At 41.0% G+C, this 13,335-nt stretch overlaps 1 protein-coding gene across 1 annotated transcript; it reads right to left on the reverse strand.

Annotated features, from left to right (window-relative positions):
* Positions 1 to 2,367: 2,367 nt before the first annotated feature.
* Positions 2,368 to 12,409, reverse strand: LOC140582144 (uncharacterized). The gene is made up of 5 exons (XM_072706164.1): positions 12,366 to 12,409; positions 9,761 to 10,840; positions 9,353 to 9,484; positions 2,828 to 8,164; positions 2,368 to 2,538 (listed from the first exon to the last, which is right to left on the reverse strand). The coding sequence occupies exons 2-5, from the start codon at positions 10,838 to 10,840 to the stop codon at positions 2,368 to 2,370; spliced, it is 6,720 nt and encodes a 2,239-aa protein (XP_072562265.1). The 5' UTR covers positions 12,366 to 12,409.
* Positions 12,410 to 13,335: the final 926 nt, after the last annotated feature.

The raw sequence follows: 13,335 nt of genomic DNA on the forward strand, positions 1-13,335 counted from the left end.
AACACATCATTAATGTTTTGTTATTGCAGAGTAAAAGTGAAAATAACTTAATAAATACTACAAAAAAATTGTGCGACATCACAGCAATAAACATCCACAAGCGACAGCACATTTTACTCAAAGTACCTTTGCTGTCAGACTATAGTGTGTGGAGATGATTTCTGATGCATTTCACTTCAGGTATCTGTTTGTAGTTCATACTGTCTGTGTGCAGTCTCTGAGTGCTTTAGAGAACGCTTTGGTTGTTGACAAAATGGGCGCAGGGAAACTTGATGTGGTGAGTATGGTGTCACTGATATGAAGATAAGGCACTGGAAAAGAGAGTAAAACCAGAAAGCTGCATGTCAGCCAATCAGACACTTGCAGTTGTAAAGTAAAACTACTTCACAGACAAAATAATCTTTCAAAGCGGTAAACTCACCAGGCCAGCGCATCTAATTGTTCCAACGTACCAGGCAGTGTGATGTGTTAACGAAACTTGATGTGGTGGGCATGTGGTCAGTGTCATCAACAGCAGGTGCTGGAAAAGATTAAAGGCATAAACTGGCATGTAAGTTAGACAAACACTGACAGAGTAAAACTAGAACTACACCAAAGAGGAAGAAACCTCTGAAAAAGGCAAACTCACAAGGTCAGCGCCTGCTCCTCTGACCATGTAGCATTCAGTGTGATGTGTCACACTCCCAATGTACAGCTGTATGACGAAGGATGCAGTATAGCAGAGCTTGGACAGACAGATGTGACTTAGCTTGATCATCAGGGAAGCACATGACAGTTGTGCCTTAGTGACCTGAGGTTATACATAGGAGAAGGCAGGTTAAAATCTGAAATATAACAATGTAGTAGCGATTTCTGACAATACTTAGTTACACAATTTATAAGCTCATACACTGCAAACTGGCATGTTTTAACTAACATGCCCATGTTAAGTGAGAAAACTGTCACTGACGCACCTTTGCTTTGCCCACCCAGTCATGGCACATCCACTGTGTCTAGATAAATGTCTCACACTCACTGCCCAGCTTTCCCAGTTAGATTTTAGGTCATCCACATGTATGACTGTTTAGTGTTACTTCATTTTAGCTGTTTGAAGAAGGACACAAAACATACACATTACTGCAAAAAATGCATCATATACATAATACCATAATACAGTCAGTGTACATATCTGCAACATTTCCTTTTACAGTATGAAAGTACACTGTACAACACTATACAGACAGACGTCAGTATATGGTCTTACCTTAGCCCATAGATGGTCTGTGCCTGTTCGCCCTCTCACCATTCTTTTTGATCAAAGCCGTGCTCTGTGAAATTCTGTCTTTTTAGCATGTTTTGCAGTACAAGACATTAGTTTGGTACTGTCTACATCTGATGGTACTTCTTCATTTCCTTACTTTTAATTCATTGTAATTATATATTCTATGTTATATAAACAACTACACATTTACATTTTCCAAGTGTGTGGTGCTGTGTAAAGAGGTTCAGTGCACTGTACTGCCCCACAACACAAAATTTCTATATAGGCAATAATGCATTTCATGAATAGTCAATTAAATCACAGGACATCTAAAATTATTTATGTTTTTGTGGAAAATTCATACCATCAACAAGTTTGGCATACTGCTGTTGTGAGGCACTTGACAGAGCACATTACCTCCGTTTTACAAGCCCATGTTGTGTCCTCTGTGCTAATCTTCCCCTAGCCCACACACCCACCCCCAGTGCCAGATGCCCCATCCTCCCCTGCTTCCCACCCAGCCCCAGCCCTAGGCCCCCTGTCCCAGAAGCTGAAGCCCAACACCCCTCCCCTAAGATTAGCCTATGCTTAGTGGTAGCTAACATGTTGTATACAAAACTATACATTTACATTTTTGAAAGGTGTGGTGCTTTGTAAAAAGGTTCAGTGCAGTGTACTGGCCCACAACACATAATTTCTTATGTATACAAGAATAATTTTTATGAATAATCAAATATATTGCAGGATATCTAAAAATTCTTTTTTTTTAATTTATAGCATTTCAAAATTTTGGGATACTGCTGTTGTGAGGTACTTGACAGAGCACATTACCTCCCTTTTCAAAGCCCACATTGCTTGCTCTGTCCTAATCTTCCCATAGCCCCCACACCAGCCCCTAGTGCCAGGTGCCCCATCCTAGCCCCCTTATGCCTAGCGCTAGTGACCCTCCCGTAACCTTAGTCCTATGCCTAGTGGTAACCCAATCAGCCCACCTCATACTACTCCCCAGCAACAGGCCGCCATGTCCAGCTTTAGTCCCCCCTGCCTCAGCCCTAGTACCAGCTCACTGAAGCCCAGCTGCAGCCACCTAAAGCATGGTACCAGGTGCAGGCCTAGCAACAGGCACCTCAAGGTCGACCCCAACCCCCAAAGCCCAACATCAGCCTCAGGCTAAATGCCAAGCCCTGAAACACCAGCTCCACTGCTAACCTCTGAGACCCAGTTGCAGCGTTCTGAAGGCCAACCCCAGTCTTAGCCGCCCACAGCCTACTGGCAACCCCAGTGGTAGCTACTGATGGCTAGATAATGTAGCACCACACATTCATGATGGCTGAAATACATCGGCATTGCTGAAACAAAAATTCTGTTAGTCAAAATGTCTTTCACATACACATGATCAATCAAAGTGCCTTTCTCAGTAGTTGCTTCTTTCACAAGTTGAGCATACCCATGTTTTTCCATAAAATTAGCAATTGTACTTGCTGCCAAATGATTCACTGCATGACAATTTTTTTTGTTTATTTATACAGTTTCTTATAGATAATGTAGCACTACACATTCATGATGGCTGAAATATGTTGGCATTACTGAAACAAAGATGCTGTTAGTCACAATGTCTTTCACATACACATGATCAATCAAAGTGCCTTTCCCAGTGGTTGCTTCTTTCACAAGTTGAGCATACCCCTGTTCTTCCATAAAATTAGCAATTGTACTCACTTGCAAAAGATTTTCATTGAAGTCGCCCATGATGATTTTTCCACCTTCCACACTGTCCAACCGAGTGATCAACTGCATCAGGTTCTTCTGAAAGATTGTCAGATTATATGAGGGTGGTCTGTATAGTACCAAGACTGTTGTTCTTAGTAGGCCCACACTGAACTGCACACACTCAATGTTGACACACTGCACATCAGTCACAGTACAGTTGGTATGTTCTTTATAATACAAACCCACACCACCATGTTGTTGCTTCTTCAGTTCAGCAAAGATAGCATCACTACCATCATATGCCTGATGTCTGGGCTTCCCATGGTATGAAAATCCAGGCAGCTGTACATCTTCTGTGTCTTCCTCCAAATTTAACCATGTCTCTGTCAAGCAGATGATATCAGCTTCCATATACCTTCTGTCTTGCTTTAGGTCATCCAGGTGACAGGTAAGTCCTTCAACATTATGTAGGAGAATTTTGCATGATGATGGCACTTCCATGACAGGATCAATAAACGCAGGCATGCTTTGCATTGCAGTCTCAATGTCTTGTTTTGCATATATAGCAGTCTCCTTAAAGTCTTCTATTATGAGGCCTTCCAGAGAAGTCACACGGCTTAATGCTACATACGCTTGTCCAGCTGCAAATATCTTCTTTAGTGATACAACAGCCTTATCCACTGTCAGACCTTGTACCTTGTGTACTGTACAAGCCCAAGCTAATTTCAGTGGAAACTGCCTTCGTGTTCCACCACTGTTTGTCACTCTCTCCTCCTCTGGTTTGATTCGTGTAGCTTTGTCCAACCCTACTTTGAGGCATGGCTTCTTTCCCCTGAGTGACTTTCCAGCTGCTTTATTGTCAAATGTGATGTATATCTCTGATGGAAAATCCTCATCAGTATCAAAGCAGATGTCACTGACTGTACCAAATGCACCATTTACCAGGCCGTCTGAAACATCAATGTTTTTCAGCAGCATTACTCGTGCATTGACACCTACATGTAGTGATTCTGGGAGACATGTCTTCTGAACATTGGCATGATGTCCATGTTTCCTTTCCAGTCTGCCAGTTGCAGCAACCCTTTCAAAATCCTGAGCATGAATGATGACATGGTCTGAGCAGATCTTCCGCAGCATATGGTAGTTATGCTGATCAACTTCATCATTGGTTGCATAAATATGAAGACCAGTACTGTCTTGTCCTTCGCCTGTCACACGTAGTTTCAGCATAGCAATGTCTTCCTCCAGCATTGCATCACCCCTTTTGCGTTTCCTTAGTCGATTCAGCAACTGTGCAAACTCCATATCTTTCTGTCTCATAATTTCAGTGAGCTCCACCATAGCAAAATGATTCTGCCATAGATTCACACCTTTACCCTCAGTATACAAAGCTTTCCCTTTCACAGGACAAAGTTGGTAGAAATCTCCAACAGCAATGATTGAAACATTTCCAAAAGCAGAATAATCTCCAATTTGTTTGATTTGTCTTAATCTGCCATGAATATACGCAAGCAGCTTGTGATCAACCATTGAAATTTCATCTATAATCAATATCTGCAGGTTTCCCAGTTCAGCTCTCAATGAATTTATTTTTTCATCTCCAAGTGGTTCATATGGCAACTTTACATCTGTTGCAATATGGAAACAGGTGTGTATTGTTGCAGCTTTTATGTTGTAAGCACTAACTCCAGTTGGAGCAGTCAGTAACACATGTGTCTCATCTGGATTATGTGACAACTGACGCAAGACATGAGCTGCCTCATACTGTATTGCTTTGATCAAGACTGACTTGCCCACACCTCCAGGTCCAGATATGAATACATGAAATGGTTCTGGGTTTTCACCACGCGCCTTCAGTAAACACCAGTTTCGTATTTTGTAAAAAATCTCAGATTGCTTGTTATTCAGTGAGCGAAGCAAAGCCAACGCTTCCTGCCTGGACATACCACAAGGATTGTCATGTAACATATAGCGACTCAGTCTTGGTAACAAATCTGGTATCTCATCACGTTTTTCTCTCATTTCTGGTGTAATGTTGCATTTGCTGGCAAGACACTCTAACCGTTCACGTTCAGTCTCTGGACAAATCTCTGCCCAAGCATCTTCCATTGCACCATGCAGCTGTAGGTCTTCCTGAGCTTTGTCTATTGCACGTGATTCCTTTTCAAAACTTGACATGTTTGACTCCACAACCAGTTTCACTGAATGCAATTCATCATCAACAAACTTGACACAACCAGTCTCATAGAATTCCTGGTAACTGCCAAAAGTAGAAGGTTTTAACTGTGCATCGAAATAATGTGGCAGAAAAAGTTGCAAAATGCTGTAGTAATATTTTTCTGGGTCCTTTGTGGGTGAAAAGCGAGCATACCGAACAACAGCTCCATCTGTGCGTGTCCTTTTTTTCACAAATCCTAATTTTCTGTCCAACTGCACACTTCCAGGGCATGAGCTTTGAGACTTAGATAGTATTCTGTACTCAGATGCAAATGTCGCCAGGCACATTCCTGCAAACGCTTCTGTTTCTGGTCTGGCTTTATATCTATCAGTGATACTGTTCATCCAAATTCCTTGTTCATCCTCATTCTCACACTCAGCTTTCTTCCGTATGACGTTCAATGGAAGGCTCATTTTTACCACATTTTCTCCGGTTGGGATAAACTGCACCTTTCGTGATCCCTCTTTCAACCTCATGTTAGTCAGACGATAAACACTTTCCTGAGCTGAAACTTCACGATTGTGTAGGAAAACGCTGCCAAGTTGCCGAAGAGCTTCTTTTGCATCAAGGTTACCTTGCTGGGTGGCCTCTTTCTGAGCATTAGCCAGTAGCAGTCCCATCTCTCTCTCAGCTTTGGAAATGTAGGAAATGATGTACACAATACATGAATATGCATCAACCACAAACTGAATGTCCATATTTGCATTCCAACAGCGTAAAAGGTCTCTGTTATATTGGTTCACCCACACTTCACATGGTCTCCTCTTAAGAACAATGGTAGTTTTCTTTGTGATTCTTGAGTACGCAGCTTCAAATATTTCCTGACTGATACCAATTGTACTAAATAAGGAATCAACAGAGTCATAGTTGGCCTCAGGGTTTAGTACAGCATCCTTCACTTTTTTCATTATAGCATCTGCTACTTCTTTTTTCAGGGGCTGTCCGTCTGTCTCACCATCTCCAAGTTTGCATGATGACACAAATGTTCTGTTGCTTGGAGGACGTGGGAAATTGAATCTACAAGTTTTCCCTTTTTTCTTGCATGTTTTTGAGTGCCTCTTACTATGTTGCTGTACACTACATACAATTTCATGCATTTCATCGTTACCCTCTGGCATTTCACATGTCACATAGTGATCAATGAAAGCTGATACTTCATCTTCATCATCTTTGCCAACCTTAGGTGCATCTTCCACCCAAAACAAACAGTGAGTGTGAGGTGATCCCCGTTGCTGAAATTCTATTCTGTAGAAATAGTCAACTATTTTGCCAATGGGTTGTGCTTCTGACATGATGACATCTTTCAGGAAGCAGTGGAATCGATAGTCAAACATTCTGGCAGCTGTCACAGGATTGTTTTTCAACAGTGCACACCTTTCTGACCAGTCGAGCTCAGCACTTGATGCATCTATGCCATCTTGTTTGAAGATTGCTGTTATCATTTCTGTCCAACGTAAATCAGCAGAAGAAAAGGAGCAAAACCATGTGGGAATACCAAGCTGTCTTACCATCGCAAACAAATCTTTCTGAACACTTTGCCAAAAAACAGGGGTGCCTCTGATTGGTCTTAGAAATTTATAACCTTCATCAAAATTGAACATCTTTTGTAGAGCCTCCTTATTTGTCAAAGTTTCTGATGTGACAGGACACTTATCCCGTGCATCATAGCCTTTTCTCACAGCAATTGACACATTTGACACAACCTGCTGAAGCTCAGACAAATACTGCCCATAAAATATATAGTCTAAGTTTTTTCCAAAACGTCCATCTGCATTAAGAATTCTTGTATTTAAATACCTACACAGTGTCAGTTTTTCCTTCCTTCTCTCATGAAAAGTACCTGTTCCTTTTGGGAATAGGACTGGAAAACATTTAGCTTCATTTGACTCATCAGTTAGAAGCCTCACTGGATTGTTTCCTTCTGCAGGTGCCATAGACATGATTCCATCAAAGTGCTGATCCAAGATCTCTTGTGCTATGTCTACAGGTTGAAGACACGTATCCATATACATGCCATGTTGTTGTCTATCATGCATAGTTTCATCCATTTCCTCATCCTCCATGTTATTTTCATTACAGTCTTCATTTGCATGTATGTCACTTACATCACCAAGTATTTCTTTAGTTTTCTGCAGGGGATTGATCCAGTCATTGTTAAACTGCACATTGCTGTAAAATTGGTTATTTTCTGTAAGATACACCAAAGCCTTCTTTATTTTTTCTAGATGCACAAATTCATATTTGTAATGCCCTTTGTAAGTTAACTTCCGCTTCAACTTTACACGAATCATAAGGTCATCATTGTTGACTCTTGGTAAAACTTCAGCTACATTTGGAACACTAGATGGGACACAAGTCACAGGACCATGAACACCATTTTGTCCACCTTTTGGCAAAGAGACAATTCTCATGAAAGGAATATGCATAGCAATCAGATGTTGTTCCAGTGAATTTAGACGCTGTAACTCTACAGGGACTGGGTCTAAAGCTAGATTGTTTGCAACACTCTCTGCTGGCAGTTTCCCATCAAGAATCTTTCTGTGACACGTGTGGCAGATCCACAAGGAACCTCTAGAGCCAATAACACTGCTACAATCATCAGAACACATATCTACACATTTATGCAAGTATGTCTCAGTTATACACTGTGATGCCACTAACGCAATTGCCTGTGATTTTTTGAAGTACTCATCTTTCTTGCAAATCAGAACTTGGTGTTTAAATAGCAATCGATGACACACTGAACAAATGTATTCTGGGCCTTTAGTTATTTTCTGTCTAAACTGTTCAATCACATACTTAATGTCTTTTCTGTTATCCTTCTCTTTAGTCCGTTTTCCAGTATTTCTGCTTTTCACTGCAGTGGCATAACAGCTGTCTGTCTTATATCTATTACTGCAACTTTGCTTCTGAGCTGATTGGTATACTGGATTACAATGGTAGGCTTCAAATTTCTGTTTCTTCACAGCTTCTCTGTAACTTTCATTTGTGGCATGCTTACGAACCATACAGTCTTTTACACGTTGCCTGTGTTCAATGTCAGTTGCATACTTCTGCATACTTGACTGCTTCACACGGTGCCTGTGTTCAGTGTCTGTTGCATACTTAATCACACTCGACTGCTTCACACGTTGACTGTGTTCATTATCTGTCGCATACTTGCTCACACTCGACTGCTTCACACGTTGCCTGTGTTCATTATCTGTCGCATACTTGCTCACACTCGACTGCTTCACACGTTGCCTGTGTTCATTATCTGTCGCATACTTGCTCACACTCGACTGCTGCACACGTTGCCTGTGTTCATTATCTATCGCATACTTACTCACACTTGACTGCTGTATATGTTTGCGGTGACCCAAGTCTGTTGCGTACTTACTTACACTTGACTGTTTCACATGTTCTCTGTACACTTCATCCTCATGGTAGCGCTTTATGCTTCTCTCAAGTTGTTCCTCCTTGTACACCATACTTTCTTCATACCGTCTTTTGCCTCGTTCCAGTTTTCGTCGACTTGATGCCATTTCAGATGCTGTATTGTGAATTTCAGAGCATTGTCTGGCACAACCCTCAGTATCACGCCCTTTCACACAAGTTACAGCCTCATAGTGTGACTCATTACAATGTTTCAGGTACATACCTCTCGGATCAGAACCAATACATGTGGAGTACTTCAACCATTTGTTATTGGAGAATGTGAAAATATGCACACCAAGCAGATCAGCGGCAGCTTGAATCTCTACCTCAGATGCCCAAGTACCAACATATTTCATCCGTGATGCAGTGACATACTCAGTGACAGAAGAGTGACCTTCCCTAAGACAAGCAACATACCTGGATTGATTTTTTAGTATGTGACCAACAATAGCACGTCTAATTTTCCTGTGTTCTTTCTCATTTCCAGTAATAGCAAAAGCCAGAGATCTGAAAAAGCAGTTACCATCACCAGTAATAGGTACCGTTCTGCAAGGGTCACCCATTGGAAACTGTGCAGCCATGTTTACATGACCATGATCAATATACACCACACCAAGCTTACAGGAAAGGCTTCTTTGCTGCTGTGTTGTCAAAGGACTGAACAAAAACTGCTCATTGCATAGCTCACTGATGAATACTACATCACCTTCATTGCTCACATGCATATCAACCTCAGGTTGTGCATCGTCTGTCACATTTGGCCTTACCAAACCATATTGGCTCTCTGACATGTTGGCAAACTGCTTGACTCTGGTCACTGAGGAGTTACCGTCTGGATGGTCTGACATGCTGGTAGGCTGGTTGAGACTGGTGACTGAGGAATTACCATCTGGATGCTGCTGCAGGATGCTTCGACTGGTCACACTCACAGCTGTAATCTCAAACTGTTCCCCTGTTGCATCTAAAGACAGTCCTAGGGTATTCACATGGTCTAGCAAAGAATCTATGTTAGAGTGGTACACCAATATACTTCTGCCTGATGCGTCGCTTGCTCCATCTCCTCGTCGGGAATGGGAGTCGATCACCACATACCATGACCCTTGCTTAATGATGGCACATGTATTTACTTTAAGAGTAAAAAGACACGCATCATACAGTGAGAATACTCTTCTTACCGCTTGATCAGCTGACATGAGAATGTTGCACATATCTCCATATTCACTCACACCAAACAAGCCAACAAACATGTCATCATGGTAGTTTATTTCAAATTTATCACCATTCAATGTGTACTCAGTTGGTAGATCTCTCACAAACAGATACCCAGAAGCATCTCCAATTCTCCCAGCATCTCTGATGGTGGTGTAGAGGTCATCTCCATTCAGCAGCACTTGATCAATGTCTGTGACTGACCAGGTTAAAACATTCTTTACCTTACACGTCACTATAGCAATCAAACTATTAGCAACACATTGCTTGTTACTGTTGACTCCAAATCGTGGGTGTCCTTGATGGAAGGAGCCTCTCACAGTACGTGCCTGAGGAAAATGAGTAGGTGCACAGACAGTTACAGGGTTCATATGCTGCTGTTGAGCCAGGGCACTTTGTTGTTCAGACATTAGCAAGGGTTTTGCCAAGGGTTTTGCCAAGGGTTTTGCCAAGGGTTTCGCCAAGGGTTTCGCCAATGTTTTTGCCAAACGGCAACGCTTCGGACAACGCTTCGGACAACGCTTTGGACAATTGTTTGGAACAGAGTTTGACACTTCAAGTGCTGAGTTAGATGGTCTCATGGATGGTTTTTTAGATGGTCGTTTAGATGGTTGTATAGCTGCAGCCTTTCTTTTAGGAGGTGGCTGCACAACCTCGTCAGTCAAAGCCTTGTCTTTATAAAAAGAAGGCATATACAACTCGTCATCAGTCCTACAAATGGCACCCAGGGTGGGAACCTGGAGGTCATGGCTCGTCGGGAAAGTCACAGTCTGGATCTTTTTGGTATTCCAGTAGGGGGGAAAAGAAATAACCCCGTCAGTCATAGCCATGACAGAGTCAGGCCGCGGCTGTACGGCCTGCTCAGGTTGTTGGTCGTGGCTCGTCGGGAAAGTCACAGTCGTGATCTTTTTGGTATTCCGGTAGGGGGGAAAAGACGTAACCCCGTCATCGGTCATAGCCACATCAAAACTATCAGCAGCTCGCCGCCGGTCCATCAGCCTCTTCTTCGCTGCTGCTGAACGCTTGGACGCCTTGGTGCGAGGCATCTGCAAATGAACAAGGGGGGGGGACAACACAAGGCACACCTGCTTACAACCTTACTTTGCACTGACATCTCAATTATACTTCCTAATAGCTAGGGATGTACACTTGTAATTTAAAATCACAGGTTCAAATCCCCAACAAGCAAGGTACCACTGAGTTACCATCAGCAAAGTACCACCTCAAACAACTGCTCGAATGATGCATCTGTCAAGTTGTTCCTCCTTGGATGGAACGTCATAGCGTCTTCTCTTCTGCCAGTTTCCAACAGTGTTCCATACAGGTTACATGTCGAAGACATTTTATGCTCGTGCAGTGTGTGTGGTGACTCAGTAATTATTAGATATCACAAAACTAATTTTGATTGATATGTATTAAAACAATAACAATGCTGTTCTGTGAGAACTATGTACACTGACACATCTCAGCTACTAAGAATCAGTGATGAAGCTAAATTAATATTGAAGTGTATGGACAGTAAACCACAATTTACACACTAAACATTTTATGAACTGCTTGAATGATGCATCTGTCAAGTTGTTCCTCCTTGGATGGAACTTCATAGCGTCTTCTCTTCTGCCAGTTTCCAACAGTGTTCCATATGGGTTACATGTAGAAAACATTTTATGGTTGTGCAGTGTGTGGTGACTCAGTAATTATCAGTTATCACAAAACTAAGTTTAATTGATATGCATTACTTAAAGCAATTACAATGCTGTTTTTCTGTGAGAACTATGTACACTGACACATCTCAGCTACTTAGAATCAGTGATGCAGCTAAATCAATATTGAAGTGTCTGGACAGTAAACCACAATTTACACACTAAACATTTTATGAAGCATTACAATCCTTATCCTACAATCAATCTCTAACATGACTTTCATTGTTAAAATGACACACTTACCTGTGAAGTCACACTGCAAAACAATATTACATAAGCTTCACCTCAACACGAACGGATGGGTTTCTCACATGTATTTCAATTTTTCCTGTCACTACAATGCGATTTATTACAAATGCTACAAATTACTAATCTCACAGACACAAATATACCTTAAAATCAATATCATGGCCATTTACCATATTGAGGAAAAAGCACCTCTGCCACTATATATTCAATGTGCTGTTGTATAAACAAGTCTTAATTTTAATATTTTAAATTAAATTTAAGGAAGCACTTTTTTTTTTAACACAGCATGTACCTACAGTACAGAAAAGTCTTCGTACTACTGTAGCACAAACTAAAACCCTAGGTTCCTTTAAATCAGACCTAGATAAGATTACCAACTATAACATATTAAGCAATAACAATCACCTATAAAATACTATGCTTCTCTTCCTACAGCAAATGCATTTACAGCATACTGCTGAAATATGGAATAGTCTTCCAGGTAGTAAATTGTAACCCAAAACCCTGGGTTACCTTAAATCAGATAGATAAGATTTTAACAACTAACATATTAAGCTTCTATTTCTATAGCAAACTGATGTAGTGGCAATGCTCACTTCTCGAAGTGCACAAAGCATACCGTTTATCACTTTCTCCTTGGAAATGTCTTTCTCCAGCAGAAATCTGTAGAGAAAAGTGACAGATGACTTTCATAGCATCAACATTTCTCAATAGTCAGTCTTTATTTAAAACACCATGTACACTTGAAACCTTCTCCACGGTCATTCTCAAACAACTGGTGGTAGACAGCAGCTTCAAAATATTCACCTTTGATCCCTCTGTCGACAGACCTCTTCAAAGTCTATAAAGACAAGATGTATGACTTAACTGACATGTGTATACATTTCATTACTATACGAAACATGGATACCACAAACATTTTTTACTGTAGCATTCCAAGCAGTCCTTTAACATTAAGTTTCTTTCATAACGGCTTACATTACTAGTAAAATACATATTACATTTTTACTGTAAAATATACGTAGTAAATTCACATCGACTGAGAGGAATGACAAAAGTGCACCATACAAACATCGCTGCGATGTAATGCAGCCTCACATACATTTGTTTCACACCGGTCTGTATCTGTTTTCGTACTGTTTCAGTTCCTAAACACGCAGGCATGGCTCCTTGCCGGTTAATTCTGTCTGTATTTACCGTGAACTGCTGCAGTAGTAACCAAGCAGTTATTGCCTTACTTTACAAGTCTACAACTACGACGTAAACACTATGGAAGTTTAGCATGCAACTTACGGTAAAACCGTAATGTACTGCTGCCGAATCCTTATCGGATGAATTGCAAAATATGTTACTTTACAATATATGGCTACATAGATGGGGATAGAGTGAAGCGCCTTCAGACAATTTAATGTTGTGAACTAAATAAAAGTATATTTTATTGTAAATTGATTACCGGATAGTGATCCCACTCAAGATTTAAATATTAAGATTCTTTGTCACATACATAGATATAACCAGTACAACATGCAGTGAAATGAACCCTGACGGATCTAAAGACTGCAAAAAGAGAAAGAGTAAAAAAATACAAA

Source organism: Paramormyrops kingsleyae, chromosome 24 (assembly GCF_048594095.1).
Source record: "Paramormyrops kingsleyae isolate MSU_618 chromosome 24, PKINGS_0.4, whole genome shotgun sequence".
Classification (NCBI taxonomy): Eukaryota; Metazoa; Chordata; class Actinopteri; order Osteoglossiformes; family Mormyridae; genus Paramormyrops; species Paramormyrops kingsleyae.

What these genes read in the sequence shown, in the direction of transcription:
- LOC140582144 (XM_072706164.1), bottom strand. Translation starts at nt 10,840, where the DNA reads ATGCCTCGCACCAAGGCGTCCAAGCGTTCAGCAGCAGCGAAGAAGAGG. An exon ending in CAGAGAGCCAATATGGTTTG is followed by an intron (nt 8,165 to 9,352) that starts GTAAGGCCAAAT and finishes ATGGTTCGTAAG; the next exon opens with CATGCCACAAATGAAAGTTA. An exon ending in CTAACAGCATCTTTGTTTCA is followed by an intron (nt 2,539 to 2,827) that starts GTAATGCCAACA and finishes TACATTATCTAG; the next exon opens with CCATCAGTAGCTACCACTGG.